General features: G+C 40.9%; 1 protein-coding gene across 3 annotated transcripts in view; it reads left to right on the top strand.

Moving 5' to 3' along the window:
- Nucleotides 1–4,370: 4,370 nt before the first annotated feature.
- Nucleotides 4,371–22,827, top strand: part of Nostrin (nitric oxide synthase trafficking) — a 56,893-nt gene continuing 38,436 nt past the window's right edge. Inside the window, exons 1-2 of one of the 3 annotated variants that reach the window (XM_026389553.2) lie at nucleotides 4,371–4,504; nucleotides 13,792–13,877. In XM_026389553.2, the coding sequence (XP_026245338.2) occupies nucleotides 4,478–4,504; nucleotides 13,792–13,877 (113 nt within the window). In that variant the 5' untranslated portion in view covers nucleotides 4,371–4,477. Of the gene's footprint in view, nucleotides 4,505–13,791; nucleotides 13,878–15,923; nucleotides 15,995–22,827 lie in introns of those variants that run through there. The other 2 variants (XM_026389554.2, XM_026389555.2) reach the window with 2 other exon arrangements.

Consider the following 22,827-nt stretch of genomic DNA (forward strand, 5'->3'; position numbering starts at 1 on the left):
CCCTGAAGTCAGATGAATTCAGTCATCCCACTTGGTGCATGACTTGGGTAAGTCACTTCATTAAGTCACTCAGATTTTGTGTGTACATTGTAAAGATCAAAATAATAATACATACCTACCTTAAATGATTGCTGTTATTATTTTAAAAGCACTTAGAATAGTGCCTGGGATGGTAAATACTCTCAATGGAGTTCATATTACTATAAGCTATTTAATCAGGTCCCTATTGATGATTTTTTTTTGCACTACATGGCTTACTAAAGAAACTTCTAAGACAAGTTTTGTATTGCCCTTAGTCCCTATTGCATTTTGGTTCTTGTTTTTTTTTTTACTAACTTAACATCCAAAATTTATTTGATGAGTACTTAATAAAGGTATAATTAGTGTTGTCAACTCCCTTGGAGGCAGCACAAAACCTGGTAGGTAGAGTCCAGGGGAGTAACTTCCAGGCCAGACCCAAAGGGAATCCATTGCAGATTTTCTTTCTGAAGAGAGGTCTTGTCAGGAAGTGGGATGCTGAGTGTAGATGGGCAAAGTTCGCAGGAAGATTAAGATCTGAGAGATCAAGCTGGAGGCCTGGACAGAAGCCAGAGAGAGAGTGTGGGCCAGAAACCTAAGGGCAGAGACAAATGTACAGATAAAGAACTAAAAAAATAAATTAAGAAAGTGTATGATATCCTTCTTTGGTGAGGTACTTCACTACAGGTACCTGTGGGTACCAATAAGATTCTGTTAATATCAATTCCAAAGTCACAAGGCTCTTTGGCCTTCTTCACACAGAACTCAGCGGCCTCCTCCCAATGTCTCCTTGAGCCTTCCTGGGAGGCAGGGAGCTGGGGGAGTACTCTCATGAACCAGGATACATTTACTCAAGTTGATCTGCCCTTGACTCCCTTCAAGGTGACTCGTCAGCCTCAGCAGAGCTGCTGGAGGAGAGTCATGCTCTGCCGCTGCCTCCCACCCTCCCACTCGGGGAGGGGGTTTTTGTGGTCTGGGGTAGGGTCTATGTAGGATACATTGTGAGGTTTATGTCTAAAGCTTCCCTGTTACTTCTCTCCTTAATTCCAATTTCTGCTGATATTCAAAGCCTGTTTCCCCAATCTGGGTGGGGGAAGGGAGAGAAAGACAGAGCAGCCACACCCTCAGTCTTCCTGCTTATCTCTTCAGTCACTCAAGAACAAATATTGACCAGTCATTGTGGTAGGTTGAATGTAAACTAATCTCCATTCTTGCCCCGTCTCTGTATCTATGCCCTTGCAATGAGACATTCAGTTCCACCTCCTTGAATCTGGGCTGACCTCTGGTGGTTTTGGTCCCTTGGACATGGCTAACATGATAGGGCATCAATTTTAGTTCTGCACTTCGGGGGACCTTGAACTCTTCCATTCAATCTCTGGGCTCCTCTATCTTGCCCTGGGAACAGCCAGGGTTAGGCTGGTGAAAGCAGGTTTAGGCTGGCTACTGTGGGTCAGCCCACGGCCAACCCCCAGCCACCCACCCACCCAGTAGTGCCCAGGAAGCTGCTCTGCCCAGCCCTTCCAGGATCAGCAAAACTGTGAAGGGGCAGCATGAGTGAGCCCAGAGGAGAGCCGAAGAATCACCAGTTAACTCACAAATTTGTGAATAAATAAATCCTGTGTCATCTGAAGCTGCTGGCCTTTAATTGTTAAGTGGTATTATTGTGACAAGACATAAATGATATGACACTATTTTTCTGACCTCTTTTTCAAACATCCCTCTGAGAAACTGAATAATCATCAATCTGCATTTAGCCAGGAAATCCTGCAAGTCTTCCACAGGCTGCAGGGTGGGGGAGAGTACTGAGGTAAGGCGGACATATTCTAAATTAGCAGGTGTCCAGAGGGAAAGCCAGTTAGCCTCAGAGAAAGGTGAAAGTGAGGAAAAAGGGTGTAGAAATGCCCTACAGGTCTGCATCTGGCCAAGAAGATCACAGTAAGCTTGGTGTGATGACATTTCTTACGGAAACTGGAAAAGAAGGCTGTTATGGTTTAGATATGAGGTGTCCCTCAAAAGCTCATGTGTGAGACAATGCAGGAACATTTAGAGGTGAATGTGAGAGTTGTGACCTATTTAATGGATTATTCTACTGAGATGGGTTGACTGGGCAGTGACTATGGGCAGGTGGGGAGTGGCTGTGTGGTAGAGATTTTTTTCAGAACAAAGGAGAAGATAATGGGGCACCATCAGTATCAATGTGAGCCTTCCACAACTCAGTTGTAACATCATTTCTACTCTGCAGTAGAGAAATAGAATGCCCAACCAGGAATGTATTACTTTATATGGGAGACAAAGAACTAGTATATAAAAGGAAACTAACAAAAGTATATAAAAGGCTCAGCCTTTGGATGAGAATCCGCTGAACCAGTGCTGGCAGAAAAAAAAAAAGAAAATACTGCTTCCTGCTGATAGTTCTGGTCTCGTGTCTCAGTTCAAGAATCTCACAACAACTGGAGGAGGTAGGTCACTGGGGTGGGGGGTGCCTTTGAGGTTTATATTTTGTCCTTGATGAGCGGAGTTCTCTCTGCTTCCTTGTTGCAGTGTCCTGCAATGCCCTCCTCCATCCCGCCCTGCCACCACCAGGTCCTGCCTCTCCTCAGGCCCAGAGCTATGGAATTGGCCGACCATGGACTGATCCTCTGAAACTGTAAGCCCAAATAAGCTTTTCCTCCTCTTAATTGTTCTTGTTGGGTCTTTTGGTCACAGCCACAAAATCATTGACTAAAAAGAGACTGAGCTCCCCATTTTGACTGAGCTGGAACGAAACTGAGACAAAGAGCAGCAAGAAAAAATGGGGGCAGGAATCACGGAGAAGACATTGAGCTAGCGGTCCCAGGACTCCAAGCTCAGGCTCCAGAAAAATAAAATCTCTGAGGTCAGTGAAGCTCTTCAGTGGGAATGTGAGTCACTTATAATTAGACTAAATGTCTTTCATTATGCTGAGATGCTTTGTTAACTGCAAATTGGATGATTTTGAACTCTGAAGTATTTCACTGCACTATAAATAGAACTGCTTTAGTAAAGGCTAGGGTCTGCCCTTACTGCCTGCAAGTCAGAGCAAAGCTACCCACAGCCTATACATAGCAGTCACTATTCCTTGGCCACTAGTTGGTAATCTAAGGATTGATAATTGAGACCACACGTGTTGAGAAAACAATAAAAAAAATAAGTTCCTGATGGATGATTCCTAGTTCTCTCCATCCTTTTGAGCAATGGAGAATGAGGCAGGCAAATCTATCTTACATTGATAGCATAGCCACTTGGTCCTATTGTGCTGGCTGGGTTGAGTTTGACCCTGAGAGACAGTTCATGTATGGCCCCCATTCCTGATCATCTTTTTTGGACATTTTATAATCTTTTGGCATAGGTTCTAGTTGTTTGGTACCTAGCCTTGTGGTGAGCAGGGGTATGTTGGCTTGGTGTGGGATGGGGCTTTGGGCTTCAGGTTGCTGGTTTACTTACTGGAAGGTATGTTTACAGACAAGCTGTTTGCTATCTCTAGAAATTAACTAGTACTAACAGAAGCAGTATTTGTTTGGGTCTACAGGATGTAAAATGTCAAAGTAGCATGAAATATGTTATGTTATATAAGATGTCCCCCAAAACCTTATGTGTGAGACAATATTAAAAAGTTTAGTGATGAAATGATTGGATTATGATGATCTTAACCAAATCAGTACATTGATCCCCTGATAGAGATTAACTGGGTGGTAACTGTAGGCAGCTAGGCTGTCACTAGTGGAAGTGGGTCATTGGGGTCATGCCTTTGGGGTTTTATTTTTTAATCTGTGGTGAAAGGAGCTGTTTCTCTCTTCCCCTGGCCCCTTTCTCTCTCTCTCTCTCTCTCTCTCTCTCTCTCTCTCTCTCTCTCTCTCTCTCTCCTTCCTGGTGCCATGTTCCCAGCTGTTTTCCCCTGTCACACTCTTCCTCCATGATATTCTGCCTCAACTTGGGCACACAGCAATGGAGTCAGTCATCTCAGGACCGAGACCTCTAAAACCATGAGTGCTAAATAAACTTTTCCTCCTTAAATTTGTTCTTGTCAGGTCTACTAAAAGCTCACTAAAACAAATACAGAAAAATTTTAAAACATAATTAATAGAGCTAGCTAAGTCCTGCTCCTCTGCACTGGGCACCAGGATTGTGGGTCCATTTTACAGCTCAGGCCTTCCTCCCCAGGGCTAGACTCTCCAGGCCTCTGTGTCCCGCCCAGAGTGTTTGCAGATGCCATTCTCACTATCTTCCACGGGCTCTCTTGACCCACAGCAGTTCTTTGCTTTTTTCAGGAAACAAACTGGGTGAAAGTCCAGGGGCTGGGACTTCCTCCTTGGTGTGTTTGACAAGGACTGACGTATTCTAAGTCCTTTGAATCCCGGAAGTCCAGGACACACCCGGCTTCGATTGCACTGTCCAGAATGCTGGAGTGTAGGTAAAAGGACAAAAGGAAAAGCATTTCAACATGAGGGACCCACTGACAGATTGTTCGGTGAGTAGCTCAGTGGCAGTTTGTGCGCCTGTGTGTGTGTGTGTGTGTGTGTGTGTGTGTTGGGGGGGTAGATTTCTCTACTCCTGGGTGCCAACTTCAGAAATTTGAGACGTTCAGCAAACAAATGGGTTTAGATATTGGCTACAGTACAGAAGTCTGTGGTTTTTCTTTGGTTTGATTTTATTTTTTTTTAAAGGCCTTTCTAAGAAATCTCAGTAATTGTCATCCTTCATTCTCATATGTGTGGAAGAAGTTTGAGTAAATATATAGCATCATATTTAGATCCAGATGGTGGCTGTTTGGAAAGCCGTCTTAAGATCAATGGTGCCAACATCATGTATGCAGTCGATACCAAAACACACGGAATGTGTGCAGCCAATTTTTCACTTTGGGAATGGAATCAGGGAGGTGGGAGGTTTTGGCGTTTCCCTTCTGTGTGGCTTAGAGTTGGGGATCCCAAGTCCTTGCAGAAGGAAGATCGACCCTGCACCCTGTCAGCAGTGGTGCTTCTCAGACTGATTTACCAGCATGGTTGCTTCAGTCCTGAGAGGATTACCAAAAAACACAGGATTGGCCAAAAGCCCAAAGACATTATGAGGTCCTTAAGAGCAGCAGCAGATATGACGTCGGGGGACAAGAAGCGACTTAAATAAAGGGAGGATGTATTTATTTAAAAAATAATCAAGGATTATCAATGTCTTTGACCCAATAAATGCAATATAAATGGTACTAAAAAGTTAAAACTGGTGGTATTGGAAGCAAGGGATTGTAGTCATCTTTCAGGTATTTTGTTTAAAAAAAAAATGAGGAGAGACATATTGTAGGGTTTGTACTAAAGCCATAAATAAAAGAATCACAGGAGGATTATTGGTTTTCTTCCACAAAATAAATAAGTTCAGAGGACCTAAATGAGATAAACTAATACATGGCTAGTAAGATTAATAACGATAAGGTAGTAGCCAGCTCTGCCTAATTTAGTTTTTAAATATGAAAATAAGACATTTTTAATGTAAAAACCTATTCCAACAGTATAGTTGCATAGAGATGTTAAAAGTGAAACTTTCCCCATTTTTTTACCTCAGTCTGAATCTCCTCTCCATTGGTAATTATGGATAATTTTTCTAGAAGTCATTTATCATTTGTTTATTTTCTTCTCCATGGGTTTGCTCTCTCCCTAAACTGTTAAAATCTCTCGTGTCTCAGCACTGGTACCAGAGGATGTTTTGTATTGTACAAGGATGGTAGGGACAGAGATGATAAATGCAGGCAGAAATGTGGCACTAGAATCAAGTAAGAAAGTTAATGCCCAGTGCCAAGAGGAGAATGTAATAGAAGAGAGGGTAATTGAGGCTAGGTTCTATCAAGTTTTTTTTAATTTAATTTTTAAATTTTAATTTGTTATACATGATAGCAAAATGCATTACAATTCATATTACACATATAGAGCACAATTTTTCTTATCTTTGGTTGTTATACAGAGTCACACCATTCATGTCTTCCTACATGTATTTAGGGTAATGATGTCCATCTCATTCCACCATCTTTCCTACCCCCATGCCCCCTCCCCTCTCTTCCCTCCCCTTTGCCCTATCTAGAGTTCATCTAATACTCCCATGCCCACCACCCCCCTGCCCCGAGCCCTATTATGAATCAGCAGCCTTAAATCAGAGAAGACATTCGGCATTTGGTTTTTTGGGATTGGCTAACTTCACTTAGCATTATATTCTCCAACTCCTTCCATTTACCTGCAAATTCCATGCTTTTATTCTCTTTTAATGCTGAATACTATTCCATTGTGTATGTATACCACATTTTCTTTATCCCTAGAAGGGCATCTAGGTTGGTTCCACTCTATCAAGTTTTTTAAAAGAAAAAGAAACTGGCTTCATTTTGGTGGGCGGTGATGGTCTTCAGGTCAGGACCTGGGAGAAATGTTTTCTTTTAAGCAGCTCTCAAGACATCCCTTGCCTTTGTGCCCATTTAAAGCTCCACTCCCTGGGGTCCTGAATAGTTCTTTGCCCTCTTCTGAGCCATTGTGCCAAGGACTCTTGTCCTTATCCACAACTCTGAAGGTCATCTCTGTGGGCCCATTGCCACCAAAAGTATCCGGGAGTCAAGAGGGGGCGGATATCCCTTCAGCCTAGGTTTCTAAACCCTCTAAAGGCAGAGCATATTTATTTATTTGCAATTGTTTCATCTTCATCAAGTGTTCGAGTTGATTTCCTGATACAATTCCAGCTTGTACTTGGGGAACAATGCTCTGTGAAGATGAGGCCACGGTTTGGGAACATAATAAACAAGGGAACAGACTACAAATGGACACTTCATGAAAGATTTACGTAGTTATAAAAGAACCCAAAAGTTTAACCACCTGCAAGATGCCCTATCCCATGAGTCCCTAGAGTTACACGGAACACAATTCATTGTCTTAGCTATAGTTCTTAACTTTGTGTACACTAGTGAATTCCTGTATGGATCTCAGTGGGCTACATGGACTTACATGGGGGAAAAAATCTGTATTTGTACTGTTTGCTAACTGAAATGTAGAATTGAATTTCCTTCAATTCTAGATATAAACAACAATCCTCAAAACTACTACCAGGGTCTGCGACTGTGTAACCAAAGTCACAGATATTTTTCTATAACATTACATTTGTTGCAGCTATATTCTCAGCCTTGTTTGGAAATTTGGTAACTCTTTAGACTTGTTAATTTAGTATTCTAATAAAAAAAGTGCACATATCACAATCTTAAAAAATGTTTTTATAAATCAATATAGTTTCGTTTTCTTTGTCATCCTGTTATTTTATTTTATGCATTTAAAAATATTATTCTGAGGGGCTGGGGATATAGCTCAGTTGGTAGAGTGCTTGCCTTGCATGCACAAGGCCCTGGATTCAATCCCTACCACCACACACACACACACACACACACACACACACACACACACACAAACAATCAGCTTGAAAGAGCCAGGTCAGCATTTATTTTGAAATTATTGTCACCAGGGTAGTACAAAGATTGACTAAATGCAGGGTAGGGCTTTTAACTGATCTTGAGAGTGTCAGAACTTATTTAAAGAAAATTTTTTAAAGTTCTGCTTTTGAAAAGAAAAAGAATTGGCTCTGGGCCTTGATCCTCTGAGCTTAGCTTCTAAACCTAAAAATATGTCAAGTGAAATCATCTTCAAATCCATGTGCAAGGAAATAGGATCAAATTATCCCCAGACAACAAGCTGTAGCCCGCTTCTTGCTTTAGACGCACTAATATAGTTTCCAGGTAGGGCTGTCAAAGCAAGACTCTGGTCTCCACACAGGCAGCCTCTGTCCTGGGACCAGGCTGTCCCTCAGGTTGGTGACCAGGCTCAGATGCCAGCCTGAGCTGCCCATCTTGGCGGCTCAGCCTAGATCACTGGAGCTAACTCAGAAGCTGCTAGCGCATGGTCCATGGCTCCTGAGGGATTCCGATCCACCGCAGAGATAGAGAAGGAAGGTTGAGTTTAGCATGGCTGTCATGTGGCCCCTGGTAACCCCAGCATGCCTCAGTAGATGAGTAACATGCTGTTTCACATTTCTTAGGCCCCTGTTTTGTCATCTATAAAATAAGAGGATTATATCGCATGCTCTTGATAGCCAACCACAGGGATTCCAAATATCACACAGATGGCTAATAAAGTAGAGGGGTAGTGTTTTGAAATATTTCCCCCAATGAATCAGCATTCACATTTTGTGCCTGGCATGGGAAAGGCATCTAGAAAAAGCTTAATTAATTAAATGTAAGTGGAATATCACGGTTTCTTTAACACCAAAGATCAGCATTATCAACCGGCAAATACTTCCATACGAACATCTAGAATAAAAATAGTTTTCTAGAATAACTGAATTTGCCCTTCTTTATCATTCAAACTGTGCAAATCTAGAAAAAAACAGCTAGGCCAAACTCCATATAGACATTGCATATTTTTTACAAGTCCTCCATCTAATTATTCATGTGCTGATTGCCTAAATTAATCATTAATAAATGGTACTGAAAAGCTAAAATTAGTGGCATTGGAAGCAAAGGATTGTAGTCATCATTCATGTATTTTGGTAAGAAAAAAAAACCTGTGGAGAGACAGATAAAGGGTTTGTATTAAAGCCATTTTTTTTTGTAATGGCAATATTTATGCAACACAATTTGCTCACAAGTGCTGGGCAGAAACTTTTTCTTAATGACTGAATAGTAGATGTCAATGTAGACCAGTTTTCTACGGGAAGATATTCTTTTAGGGCCTTAGAAATGTTCCTAATGTTTTATCACCAGCCTGAAATCCTTTTATCAGGGGAAAAAAACTCATACATTTCTTTCCTACTAATTAATGGATGCAGCATGAAATATAAAATATAAAACATGCAGCATGGAGATATATATAAAATTTATATTAGATTTTTTTCCTGGAGTGCATATTTAAAAGGGGATTTGGTGTTCAGAAGCTTGATGGGAGTAGCCTTCTCGTGCTGGTTGATGACATTAAGAGGCCATCTGTACTGCTGATAACCAGGACCAGCACTCTAAGTAAACTTAGTTGATTATACTGATTAGTCATTTATAAAAATATTTGATTCTGATGGGTTCTCTAATTGATTTGCTCATTCACATTTCTAATCCCAGTTCTGTCCTTATCTAATGAGATTATCTTCAGTTCTTTGGGCCCTGACTATAAATAAGTGGACTCTAGTGGTTTCCAATCTATACTTCATAGAACGCCTTCAGAGAGGGGTGGGATGGAAAAGGGTGATAGGAGAAGGGGAGCCCAAGTCAAAGCAAGAGTTTTCATCCCCTCAAAGCAGATAATTTCCCAGATTTTCTGCTTCAAGTCTGAGTAGATGGTACATGATGAAAGGTACAGAAATGTTCATTCTAAATAAGGAATTCTGCTGAGAAAATGAAAGTGTTCTTAACAACTCTTTTAGTTATTGATGTCACTTTTATCACAATCTGGATCAGGGTTTGTTGGGGACTTTCCCACACATTGCACATAGGGTCAAAGGTAAAGATTCTCTCCATTGCTGTTATAAACAGGACATCCCTTTCTTATCTGATGACTAAGTTAACAACAACGTAATGTATTGAAAATCTTCCTGGCTTGTGTATACCTGGGTACACCAGAATTCAGGTAATCCCCTCAGCTCTTTGAATTGGCAGAGTATGGCTGAGAGGGTGAAGCCATGGATGGTTTCTCTGCTGAAAACAACCTTGCCCAATTTTCCACCTTTTCCAATTAAAAAAATTTCTGTATATGCTATGATGTAAAAAAAGTTAGAAAGTACTGATCTATTGAATGACAAAAGATCATCCTTCAAAATCTATACCTGGCAGCCCAAGGGCCAATGGTAAACCAAGCTTTGTTTGTGCACCCCATACTTTAGAAAACTGAATGTGAATGCCTTTGGGGATACAGACCACTCTTTGCTTTGCCACAGGCTACCCCACCACCCCTGAAGGCAACTGGTTTATAAACATTTAGGATGGCCTGGCAGCTTGCTTGGTATGTTTGGGAAAGGCAGCACCCCTGCAGCCACAGCATAGAGGATTCTTAACTGCTTTATTCATTTTTTCTTTAGTTATAGACAAGGTTTGCCCTACATGTCCCCATCCTCACATGTGATGACCAAGGCTCCCTATCCTCTCCCCGGGGCTGTTACGAACAGCTGTCCTTAGGTGACATGGACCTGTGGATCTTTTCTTAGGCTGTTTTATCTTGGGATTCCTTCCACTCTGAGTTCTCCTGATGGGGGCTCTTTCCCTTTCCCCCTCTGAAGGTCTTGCATCCCTCTAATCGATCTCCCCACTGTGTTCCCCCCAACCCCAGCCCTAGCCCCAGTCTTATATAGTATTTGAGAGCAGAAAAACTCACTCTTCAAGCATGAATCCACATCTCTCTCTCTCTTGTCCATGGCTCCATGGTTTCTTTGCTAGGCCTTTGCTTCTGCTTTGCTGTGGCTAGAAAAAGAAAAAGCCAGCAGGATCCATAAAAATATACAGCCTAATACTGGGAAGGCATTTCTAAATAAATCAAATAAGAAAGTCACAGGGTCTGTAAAGAAAATCATTAAAGTTTATTGAACATGAAATAAGATTTGAACAAATTGAAAGACTATGTTCTTGGTGGGGAAGTCAAAATACTATTTAAAAAGTCTATTTCCCTAATTGATATATAAACGTAATACAATTCCAATTAGGATCCCAATGGGCTTTTTTTTTCAATTGTAATTAGGTAAATGTTTATATGGAATAACAAATGCCCAAGAATAGCCAAAGAAATTATTTTTAAAAAAATAAGAAATACTTGCTCAAAGAGAAAGCAGAAGGAAAATGTTAATATTTTTATAACTTAAGCAGAAAACATAATAGGAACCATTACTTTCTACATCATTTTTATTTTATGAAACCGAAATGTTTCATAATTTAGAATCAAAAGCTAAAAGACTGAGTTACAGCTATGTTAAGCCGCATAATAGAAAACCCCTAAATAAGAATGACTTTTAAAATAGCTTGTATTTCTCTCACACAGGAAAATAAGTCCCAAAGTAGAGAGTTAAGGGCTTGTGCATTGGACTCCACAGTCATCAGGGACACAGGCTCATTCTCTCTTCTGATCTATGATCTTAGCCCATGATGTTCAATCTCAACACTGCTTTATGACATGGCCCATTGTTTTGAAGCCCAGGAAACAGGAAAGAGGAAGAAAGGTCCTTCGCTGAACATACTGACAGATCTGGCTATCCTAGGTCTCATTTCTCCCACATCTTCTTGGACCACATTTAGTCAACAGCTGTACACTTCTGAGTGAAGGGGGCTGAGAAATGACTTCATCCTGGAGTATATACCCTGCTGAACACTTACGTACTCTCTTCTCCTGGCTTCAACATGTTTTGTGGGATCATCTTACATGTTACAGGAAGAAAATGAAGACTTACGGAGGAATTTAGTAAAAAGGTTTAGGTCATGTAAGAGTAAACAAAATCTTGACTGATTTTCTTTCTTGTGGAGTTCTCAAAAATTTAAAAAGCACCAAAACTTTCCCAATATACCTGGAAGTACTTTCCCAGTGTATCTGGAAAGGGAGGAAAAAGCCTTCATAATATCATGTCAAACGTAGAGGGCAGGTTAGTTTAATTGGAAAGAAAAGTCAGAAAGTTTGGTTACCAACTTGTGATTTTCTCTCATAATCCTCTGAGGAGAACCATTCCCACTCCATGACAGAAGCTACAAATCAGAACCCCATTACACATATGTTTTGCTTGCACTGCAGATAGTTTTTACATTTGTGAATTGTTTGTTGCAATTTTTTTTAAAAATCTCATTTCAGATGAAAGTCTGGACTTCAGTTTTTTTTTTTTAACATACTGACAGATCTGGCTATCCTAGTTCTCATTTCCGTGGGACAGTGATGGCCCAGAGCTGTTCAGATAGCTGTGGCTGCAGCTCAGGGGCCCTGCCCTAGCCGGTAGGCATTCAGGTGCCTAACTGGAACCTGCAGGTGCATGAGTTTGCAGTCCCTGCCTGAGGCAAATAAATTCCCTATACACGTTTTTCTGCCCTCACCACTGTCTTTGTTTCAATGGAGCTATTTGCTACTCTAGGTGGAGTATTTCTTGTCCAAAATGCTCCAGACCAGAGTGTTTTAGATTTTTTTTTTCAGATTTTGGAATATTTGCATATGCATAATAAGAGAATCTTGGGGAGGAGACCCAAGTCTATACAGGAAATTCTTTTATGTTTCATACACACCTCATACATATAACCTAAAGGTAACTTTATTCAGTAATTTTACTGCCTCTGTGTTTTGACTACAACCTGTCACATGAGGTCACCTGTGGAATTTTCCATTTGTGGCATTGGGTTAGAACTCCAAAAGTTTGGATTTTTAAAGTATTTTGGGTTTCAGATTTTCCAATTTGGATGCTCAACCTGTACCGTGTATCTTCTAAATATTATCATAGCTTTCTGTATTAAATTTTGGGGAAAGTTATAATTAATAGATAGATAGATAGATAGATGCAGATATAGATAAAAGGACTTAGGATCTATAAGACTGTATTGGTTTGTTACATACCTCTATATAGAGACTTAAATCGGGTCATTTTGGGGGTTCTTTCCTCCTCTGCAGCATCTGTTTGATACTCTGCTAGTCCATATGCTAGGTATATTTGTGCCAAGGCTTCTGGGCCCTGAGGGTATCCTGCATGTGATTGCCTGCCATTGACAAGGATCTCAGTAACTGTGAATTTCCTTCCCTTTCCCTTTTTAATATGGGGCTCATCTGAATGCTGCAGGCATGTGAGCCCTGAAAGAGGCTGGCTCATTATATGAGCCAAGAGCCACAGCACAGTACTCTATCCACACAGAATTGCAGCCTCTTACATAAAATCATTCTGAAAAACACAATCTGCAATGGCACCTCCTGGGTAGAGAGTATAGAAGAGTGTGTTAGAGGCATTCCATCATCTAATTCACCTGTTTTGTGTCAAATAAGCTGCAGGGTCAACTGATATTTACCCTCTCTGTTTGGGCACCACAAATGTGTTGTCATCAATGTCTGCACTTACAAATAAAATATTCAGAATCACATTGTGGAGTTGAAAAAAATGGCAGAACCTTATTTGAAATTCTTGTGTCTGCAGGCTTAATTCATATAGGAATGAATTTATGAAAGTTTACTTACAAATTTACAAGGGTTTGGTTCAAATAAAATTATTTATTTTACTCATTACTATAACATTCTTATTACTAAAGTAAAATAAGATATAGGGGCCATAGAGGGAACTAGGCCAAAATTTTATTAAAAAGTTATTCACTTACATTTTTATATCTTAGCCAAAAAAAACAACAACAACAACAACAACAAAAAAAAAAAAAACCCTCACTTTAGCTGTTCATCTTTTGCATCCTTTGCTTGTAAGCCCAGGAATATTTTGGAGTTTGGGGGGAGAGGGCACAAAATGATCATGTAGTGTCCTCCAGAATGTATTTTTGACCTTCTTGAAAACAATGAGGGTAACAGGAAACCAACTCAAGTGTACCCCACTGATGAATTGTTTGCACTTGGCCTAGGGGAGAAACAGAGAAACAAAATTTGTTTTTTAAAAGTTCTCCAGAAGAGGAGATTTAATCTTTACTTTAAGAACTCATTCCTGTAGCTACACAATCAATTACATGGCACGTGTCATTAGCGTTCTGAATTTATGGGTGCTCTATCTTTGGAAGAACTCATCATCCTCCTGTTCATCTTTTCTCTTTTTCAGTATAATAAGGTATACAAGAGCCTAAAGGAGTTTTCTCAAAATGGAGAGAATTTCTGCAAGCAGGTCACATCTGTTCTTCAGCAAAGGTACAGAATGCACATTTGGGATGAACAATTCTTCCTCTGTAGTTGCAGCAAGAGATAGGACCAGAAGAGTGTTTACTGTCCTGCTTTCCAGAACACAGTGTGATAGTTTGGTACTGGAGAGATTGGTTTGAAGAATGATTCTCCTCGACTGGGCATTTATTGACTGGACACCATAAAAATCAAGGAACAACAGGAGGGAATTCTGGTTAGGAAGGCTCAGTCGAGTCTCCTCGGATTCCTCAGACTGAGTTTATCACCTCTTCAGGGGCCCACTGTTGTGTCTGATGTCTATATTGTACTTTTCACTCTGATGGCAATGATGAGATTGCATTCTTTGCCTCCCCTAAAAGGGCAAAAGCTGTGTCTCACTGTTTTTGTAAGATGAATTCTTGGAGCCTGTCTCCGATTTCTTTGGTAAATTATCAGATGAATGAATGGATGGAGGGATGAAAGTCATCATTTTCGGTACCATTTTCTCCTAATACTAGGCATGATCAAGTAGCGAGCTGTTCACTGTGCAGAAGAGAACACACTGAACTAAGTCAAAAAAGTAACAAAGGGTTACTGCTTAACGTTGAGAACCCAGGGACTAAGTTGGCTCATAAGTGGTTTCCAGGCCTTTTCCCCACCTCTAGGCAGTTCTATAATAAGCAATTCTAAAGAGATCTTTTAGAAGAGATTGCTTATTTTTTAAGGTAAACTTTTTCAATCTTAAAATATTGTATATGTACCAAAAGTTAAAGAAGCTGTGGGTTAATTACTTTCTGTATTAGTGGGTCAAGACCAAAAAAGAGCATGCACTCTATCAGAACCAAAGAATGAGGCCAAAGAAAGACTTCAAGCACTCAAATGGGCTTTTATTAAAGAAAAATCAGGCTTGTCAAATGGAATCAAAAGGAAAAATTTTTTAAAATATGGGATTATTTCCATCCTAACAGTCCAACTACTTTGGTCCCTGAAAGGGAAGAGGGGAGAACCCATCTGGGGAGGTATTTCTTTTGTAAGAAAACATTTTTATCAGTCTCAAAGGAAATTGTTTAAAACAAGACCAGTTAACTCTTCTATAAATTCAACTCATTACTTAGGTTAGACAGCATCTGCCTCCTGCAGATCAGAGAGAATCTGAAAGCAGATTAGCTGTTCCTGTGACCTGGATTGCCATCATCTGTTTTTGTTTTTGTTTTTTTTTTTGTTTTTTTTTTTGGTATCCAAGAGTCCAAAACCTCAGAGAGAGCTGTGAGGACAGAGGCAAGGGACAAATATGCCGGCTCTAGATTGTTTTGCAATTGATGCTTTTCTACGCCTTTTGTGACACTAACTTGGTACAACCGAATCATTTACTGAGATGCCACTTTTGAGGTGCTCTCTACAGATTCCCGATAAATGTACATTTTCAGTATCCCCTGGACCTGAGCTGTCGAGTTTCCTCTCCTTGCTCAGCTGTTGATTACATAGTTAACCTGAGGGATGTTTGTCTACATGGAAGAAGATGGTACTTTTGGAGAACTCTTTTCTAATGAGCTCAAACACCATTAGTTTGTGGACATGTGGCACACTGTGTATTTTTAGACCGTATTCCTCCATGTCAGTTGGCAAAGACAGAGTTCATCTCCCAGGATTAGATCATTTCTCTCCCACAGAAGTGGTGTGATTCTGGTATCTCCCTCTGCCTGTTGTACTTAAACTAACCCCACATAATAACTTAGTCAACAACAAGGTTGACCGGTCATAGCATAGCAGGTATTACATCACCTTTACTCCCCGTTCTGCGATTCAGAAATGACTTCCTTAGTCATAAATAAGATAAAAGGTGAGTTCCTTCCAGCTGTCAAGAAACAAGCCCAGGGTTTACTTCCTGTTGGGTGTGTGGGGTGTATTACAAATAAGTCAATGATACATTTCCCTTACATTAGATAAATACACGGAAAGCCAATAGTCTTTGAAAGAAGCTATCCTGTTTCTTAGGGTTTTGGAACAATAATGGGAAACACCATAAGACAAGTAAAATAGTTCTCTTAGACACGAGAGAAAATCATGACAGCAAATCCAGTGGCCAGCATATTGGAAGATATTAGGAAGTAGCCCATTGGAGCTTCTTTGCACAGAAAATGCATTTAGTAAGTATTTGTAGATGAATGAATAATTATGTAAAAGATTATTAAGGGATTGTATTTTATTATTACTATTCAGACATTATTAGAACAAGATCTATATTGTCCTTGGAGATTTACATTTCCGAACACTTTACCTACGAGTCTGTTGAATGTGGTTCTGGTGGGCAGAGTTCTGAATTAGGATAGAGAAGTGAGAGGCAGCATCACACATTGGAGTTGGAAGTGCAGATACTGTTTTCTCTCTACACTCAGCTACCTTCTGGCATTCATTCTAACTAAAGGTGATAGAAAAGTGCAATTGTTATTGAAACCCCATTTTTCTTGGCTATTCTGCTATTCCCGGTTATGCTTAGCTTCTTTTATCCAAGAAATTACTTGGGTTTCCCTTTTGTTTTGCAGTAGCAAACTCAGATTTGGCCAGAGACACACAACAGCTTCTACCATGCCTAATGCCAAGGTCCTTAAGAGTTCACTGTAATACAATTACAGATCAGATTTAAGGAGACAAAGACACATTCCCAGAAACTATGTTTGGCTCCCTTAACCCTCATAGCTAATGTTTAAACAGGCTTTGATGGGAAAATCAATTGTTCCTCTGAAAGGAAGCTGAAGATCAGATTTCCAAATGGCAAGAATCATTGCTGTGGACATTAGAAAAAAGAAAAAATAAGGGGGTGTACTTGACCATTTATTCCATCCACAAACCATTGCAGACCCTGTTACCAAAGACATTAAAAAGCCCAAATAACTTCTTTGATAAATCTCACCTTTTCTACCCAACTCATTGTCCTGGGTGCTCTAATTCCCACCACCTCAGCTCCCTTACATATGGATAACTTCCAGATGGACATTGCTAGGCAACGTGTCTGGATGGACTTCAAGACATACCTTCAACATTAGATGGAATGCTCCCTTTCTCCTCAGTGTGTCATGGAATCTCAAAGTTAGCCTAGCCAAACAGAGTTCATAAATTTTTCTCCAAAGGAGGCATTCCTTTTAGATATTTTACCATGATTACTAGGACCACAGCCTACTCAGTCAAGCCCAGCCCCCAGGGGCCACTCCTTCCCATGATTCCTTCTGTCTTAATTTGTGACCATGATTTCGTATTTCTCTCTTCTAAACCTCCTTTACATCTATAGTTTTCTTTGGATTTTATGGCTTTCTTCGTTGTTCTGGAAAAATTTTTGCAAGCCAGTCTTATGACTGCAGGACTGAGTTACTGTCCTGCAGCTGTGTGGTCTGTATGCTACACAAAGCACCTGGTTGAGCACAATAAGCGGAGGCAAAAGTTGAATCCACTCTCACCCTGCTCTGTGCCATCAGAGGGCTTTTTCTTTTCCTAATCCAGGCAGAGTTCCCTCAATTTGTGGGCTGGCTGACTGGTATTCTATCCCTGTCTCTATGTATCTTCTACTCTGTGACCAGGACCCCATTGAAGACCTTTCAAAGACTCCTGTGACTTTCAGGATAAAATTCAGCTCTCGTGGCATTTTACAAAGGACATGTGAGATTTGAGCTCTGCCTTTTATCGCGTCTCTCCCTATCTCCCCATGATCCCCGATCCCCTATCTCCCCATGATCCCCGATCCCCTCCTCCTCACTGAACTACCTGCGATCTCCTCCTCCCTACTCTGAGTCCCTCCACTGATACCACAGGCAGGTGCCTATATTAGCACAGGCGGTGTCACCCGCCTGATCCATACATCTTCACCTTCATTGGCTGACTCCATTCTTCATGACCCAGTTGTCCCACTGTGGAAGGCCTTGACTCTAGTTCCTAGTCTGAAAAAGTGTCCCCTATTTCTATGTGCACAGTGAGCATTTACCTCTGCTCTATCTTTAACTGTCCTACACTCTTATTATTCTTTGTTCCCTTCTCTTCCTCTCCCCTTGGAAGCTGAACTCCTTGAGGATCTTTGTGTCCCATGTGACTAGCAGGGTCCTGGCACAGAGTGGATGTTCAGTAGATGTTTGCTGAGTGAAAGAATGTGTTAACGTCTGAGCTGCTCTGTGCCTTTAGTCACTCATAACTTTCAAGAAGTTAAAGTTAGGCCACTTCTTAGGAGCAATAAATGGTTAAGTCAGAGCCATTCACTGACATCAAACTGTACGTAGCCTATTATTTTGAATAAAAGTTAGAAAAAAAATGAAATCATGGAAGAGATCATTCACAGCCCTGGCACTGTATTCGAAGGGTCTTGTACTTGATCTCTTTACTTTAGTCCTCACTACCCAAAGTGGCATATGCATACTCTTATCCATTCCTGTTTTGTAGATAAGGTCATGGCAAAGGTGAGGCATTAGGCTCCTTATCCAGCCTAACCCAGGCTCAGTGCACAGGCCTCTTCCAAGTGGGCAGGCAGTTTCAGGCACTGCTATGGGGGTTCCAACATGATCAGGGGGTCTTGTACAGTGTTCACAGAATCATAGGGTCCTCCAGGAGCAGGGACCTCAGTGGTCATCAAGCCCAGGGGCTTTAAAGCCCTGTGGCTCAAGGGATCTGTGAGGAGCCCTCAGCACCTATTTTGGGGGGAAAGGAGGAGGCTAGGTGGGCAGACTCTCTCCTTCCTCAGTCCCTCTCCCAGCTACTCTACAGCAGCTTTGCCAGCAGTTATAGAATATGCTCCTGTTCAGTATCATATTTTGTTTTGCTAATAAAAAGCTTTGAAAACTGCCTGTCCTGTCCACTTGACCTGACTCCCCCCCACCAAAAGACTTCCTCCCTGCCCCATGCACACAGAAACACTCAGCTTGGGAATGAACAGATGTGTTGGACTGGAAGTTCTTACGTGTTCCCTGGGTCAGAGAGAGCGGGCAGAGACTTGATGAGACTCTCAGCCTGGACATCCAAGAAGGGCGCCATCGCGGCTCATCCTCCCATTTCACCTTCTTATATTATTCTCAGGAACCAGAATCAAGGCAGTCAGTAACGATAAAGTGGGCTAGCCAGAGAACTCAGCCACTTGAATCACAGAGCTTCAATTTTATTTCAATTGCCAATCACTAACTTTAATTACTTTATTGTTAATTAATTATTTTTGTGGTCCTAGTGATTGAACGCAGGGCCTTGTGCATGGCAGGCAAGCACTCTACCACTGAGCTACACCTCCCCCCAGCCCTATTTGTTAATTTTTTTAGTTACACATAATAATTGTACATACTTAAGGATGCAAAGGGATGATTTGATATATGTATACAGTATGTGATGATCAAATCAGAGTCATTAGCATATTCACCACCTCATACATTTATCATTTCTTTCAAGAACCTCTCTTCTAGCTATTTTGGAATATAGAATATGTCATTGTCAACTTACTCACCACACTGTGTGATAGCACACCAGCACTTAGTCCTGTCTTCTTGAACTGTGCACCCATTGGCCTCATTCACACCCTCACTGCTCTGTGTCCTCCACCTCACCAACAGCCTCTGGTAACTTTTCAATAATCTGTTCGTAAGATGAGCTTGTGACTATCTTGTTTTTATTGGTTCCTTTTAGTTATACATGACAGTAGAATTCATTTTGACGTAATTATACAAGCATGGAACCTATCTTGCTCCCCTTCCTCTCCCTTTCTCCCACCCCTTGCTCCCTTCCTTCTACTCGACTGCTCTTTCTGCCATTTACCCATAGTTACTTTTTAATTAATTTCTTGCAGTATACATGATGGTGAGATTCAATGTGGAATATTCATATAGCTGACACAGCTTAAAAGGAAAACAGCAGCCTACCCAGCCCCAAACCAGAAACCATTGCTGGTGCAAAGAAGGAGATAGAAAATAGGGGTGATATCACAATGGAAGAGATTTCTAAAATTCTTTCTTAATTTATAAAGAAGGGAGGGCTCTTTCACTTGCTCTTTTGTTAATTATTAGAGATTTATTATTATACCTACTAGTTGAGTTCATCCCAATGAACTCATACAAGCATGCAAATCAATTTTAGTTCATGATCCCCCATTCTTCCTCCCCTTTCCCTCCCATGCTCCCTCCTCTCTCCCATTCTCCTTCCTCTATTCTACTAGACTTCCTTTTGTTCATCTATTAATTTATATTTGATTGTTATCCTATTCTTCTCTCCCCCTTCCTTTATTTTACTCTAACTTCTGCATATGAGAGAAGACATTTGACCTTTGAGTTCCTGAGTTGGCTTCTTTCACTTAACATGGTGTTCTCCATTTCCATCCATATACTAGCAAATGCCATAATTTGATTCTTTTTAATGGCTGAGTAGAACTCTATTTTATATGTATGCTACAATTTCTTAATCCATTTATCTATTGACAAGCATCTGGGTTGATTCCATAATTTAGCCATTGTGAATTGTTGCTATAAACACTGATGTGACTATATCGCTGTAGAATGCCAATTTTAGATCTTTTGCAAAAATACCAGTGATGGTTCTATACCTAGTTTTGTAAGGCGTGTCCATACTGCTTTCCAGCATAGTTATACTAGACTGCAGTTTCACCAACAACGAACATGTGTACCTTTCCCCCTGCCCCAATCTCACCAGCATTTATTGTTGTTCTTAGTCTTGATCATTGCCATTCTCACTAGAATGAGATGAAATTTTAGTGTAGTTTTAATTTCCATATCCCTGATTGCTAGAGATGTTGAATATTTTTTTCATATATTTATTGGCCATTTGTGTTTCTTCTTTTGATTTTTAGTTTAATTTCTGTTTAGTTCTTTTGCACATTTGTTGATTGGGTTATTTGTTTGTTGTTGTTGTTTTGGTGTTAAGTTTTTTGAGTTATTTTCATATTTTGGATGTTAATCCCCTAACACTACAGTAGCTGGCCAAGATTTTCTCCCATTCTGAAGGTTCTTGTCTCGTACCCTTAATCATTTTCTTTGCTGGGCAGAAGCTTTTTAGTTTGATGATATTCCACTTATTCCACCTGCTTTTTTGAAGTACAAGAAGGTCTGAGCTCAATTTTAATTAGTTCCTCACAGATACAGAGCATAATTATGGTGTTTTTTTTAAACCACTTTTTACAATTAAAGCAAAGTCCTCTAAGATTGATTATGAGTCACTTATATTATTCTTACAGTTTAATTTGTGCTGTATCTAAAATATTGGATCTAAAACCACGTATTTTCCATGGCTTCTTTCTTTCAAAAGGAGAATTGTTTTAAAAATCTAAGTCAAATATTGGCCTTTGACTTTACAGTTTTGTCTTATTTATTGGTTTGTCTTTATTAACTACTAATGAAAATATATTGACCTGCCTTGCATGCTGAGAAGAAATTAGAATATAAGTGGATTAAAAGCCAGTGTATGTCATTCCCCTGGTTGAGAATCTTCAAAACTCACTTGAGTATTTTGAGCTAGTATTACCCATCAAAAGGCCACACATCATCAATTTTACATGTGCCAAGACAATTGCCAATGACATCTTCACTCAAATTAGAAATGGTGGATGTAAAGTGGAAAGAAAAGAAATAAGAAAGAACTAGACAAGTAAGCACAAGACACATCCAAGCTTGCTCCTGATTATTTTTATGAGGGAAAAAAAAATATTCCATGTCTTGTTCGAGGTGAGCTCTGCTCCCTGGACTCCCTATGACTGTGGTAACCACAATAAAGCAATTCCATCAAGGGACTAGGAAGAAACCAATCTCGGAGGAGGTGTGTGTTGCTGCCTCTGTCTCAGGAAAGCACCAAAGGCATCTATTTCTGTTTGGCAGGTACCCTGAAAGCATGTGAGTGTGGCTTCCCTAGACCATGGCACAGAAGAGCTGCATAGCAATGATTGCCCCCTGACAAACCTTCTGACTACAAAAATGACAGCTCTCTCCTCACTTGCCACTTCTTATAAAAGTGATTTTCTCTGGATTAGAATTGAACCATTAGTATCTGTTAAGGTAAAAGGCATTAAGAACCAAAAGCCTGCAAGACAATGTCCCACCCTACTCGCCATGCTTTATCTCACTACCTTCTGACTTAGAGAGTGGAGTTTCCACAAATGGTCACTAGGGCTTAAAATGCAAGCATAGAGGGTTACAGCCACTCTTCTTGGCTAATTTGAATGTTGATTCTGAAACCCTTGGGGTCATCAATAAGTGGAAAGTTGAGAGTCTAGGGACACAACTGTGCTGTTCAGAGAGGTGGGTCCAACTCAGGACAGCCTCAGAGAGTTAGGCTGATGACATTTAATGTCAGAGTCCCCTCCTTTTCCACTATGCCAGAGACTCAACACTGCCACTTTCCACTGCCCAAATGCCTTCCAATTGCACAGATGCCTTCAGTAGAGGTCCTGGAAACATGTCGGTCTGCACCCAGGCATCTGTGAGGTGGATCTCTAGCTGCTAAGCCACCAGGAGCGGTGGAGCTTCAGAACACTGCAATTAAAGGCACTGAGTCCATTTTAAAAAGTGCTTTTGTTTGACTTCCCCCTTGGTTCTCCCACTGCGGTCTCTTCCCCACAGCCACAGGTGGGAGAATGGAGTGGTTACTCAAAGGTACCCAGCCAGAGGGCCCAGGTTAGAATCCCAGCTCTGTCACCTCCTTCATGCGTGTCCTCAGGCGAGTGATGGAGTTAACTCTGGGCCCCAGCATTCCCTCCATGAAATAGGTAAAGGAACTGTGCCAACCTTGTGGGGTTACGGTGGATGAAATGAGGAAATACACCTAAGACACTTAGAATGGTGCCCGGCACGTTTTAAGTGCTCAGTAGAGGCCGGATGTTGTTAGTCCCTGTGCAGACAGCAAGGTCAAGCATCAGCAACAACTAGGCGCCACGTCCTCAGGCCAGCACCAAGCGCGTGCTTTTCCTGGAACAGGATCACAGGAAACTTCCATCTGCATACCCACACGCCTGCCCTGC

This window comes from Urocitellus parryii, chromosome 1, assembly GCF_045843805.1.
Source record: "Urocitellus parryii isolate mUroPar1 chromosome 1, mUroPar1.hap1, whole genome shotgun sequence".
NCBI classification, from domain to species: domain Eukaryota; kingdom Metazoa; phylum Chordata; class Mammalia; order Rodentia; family Sciuridae; genus Urocitellus; species Urocitellus parryii.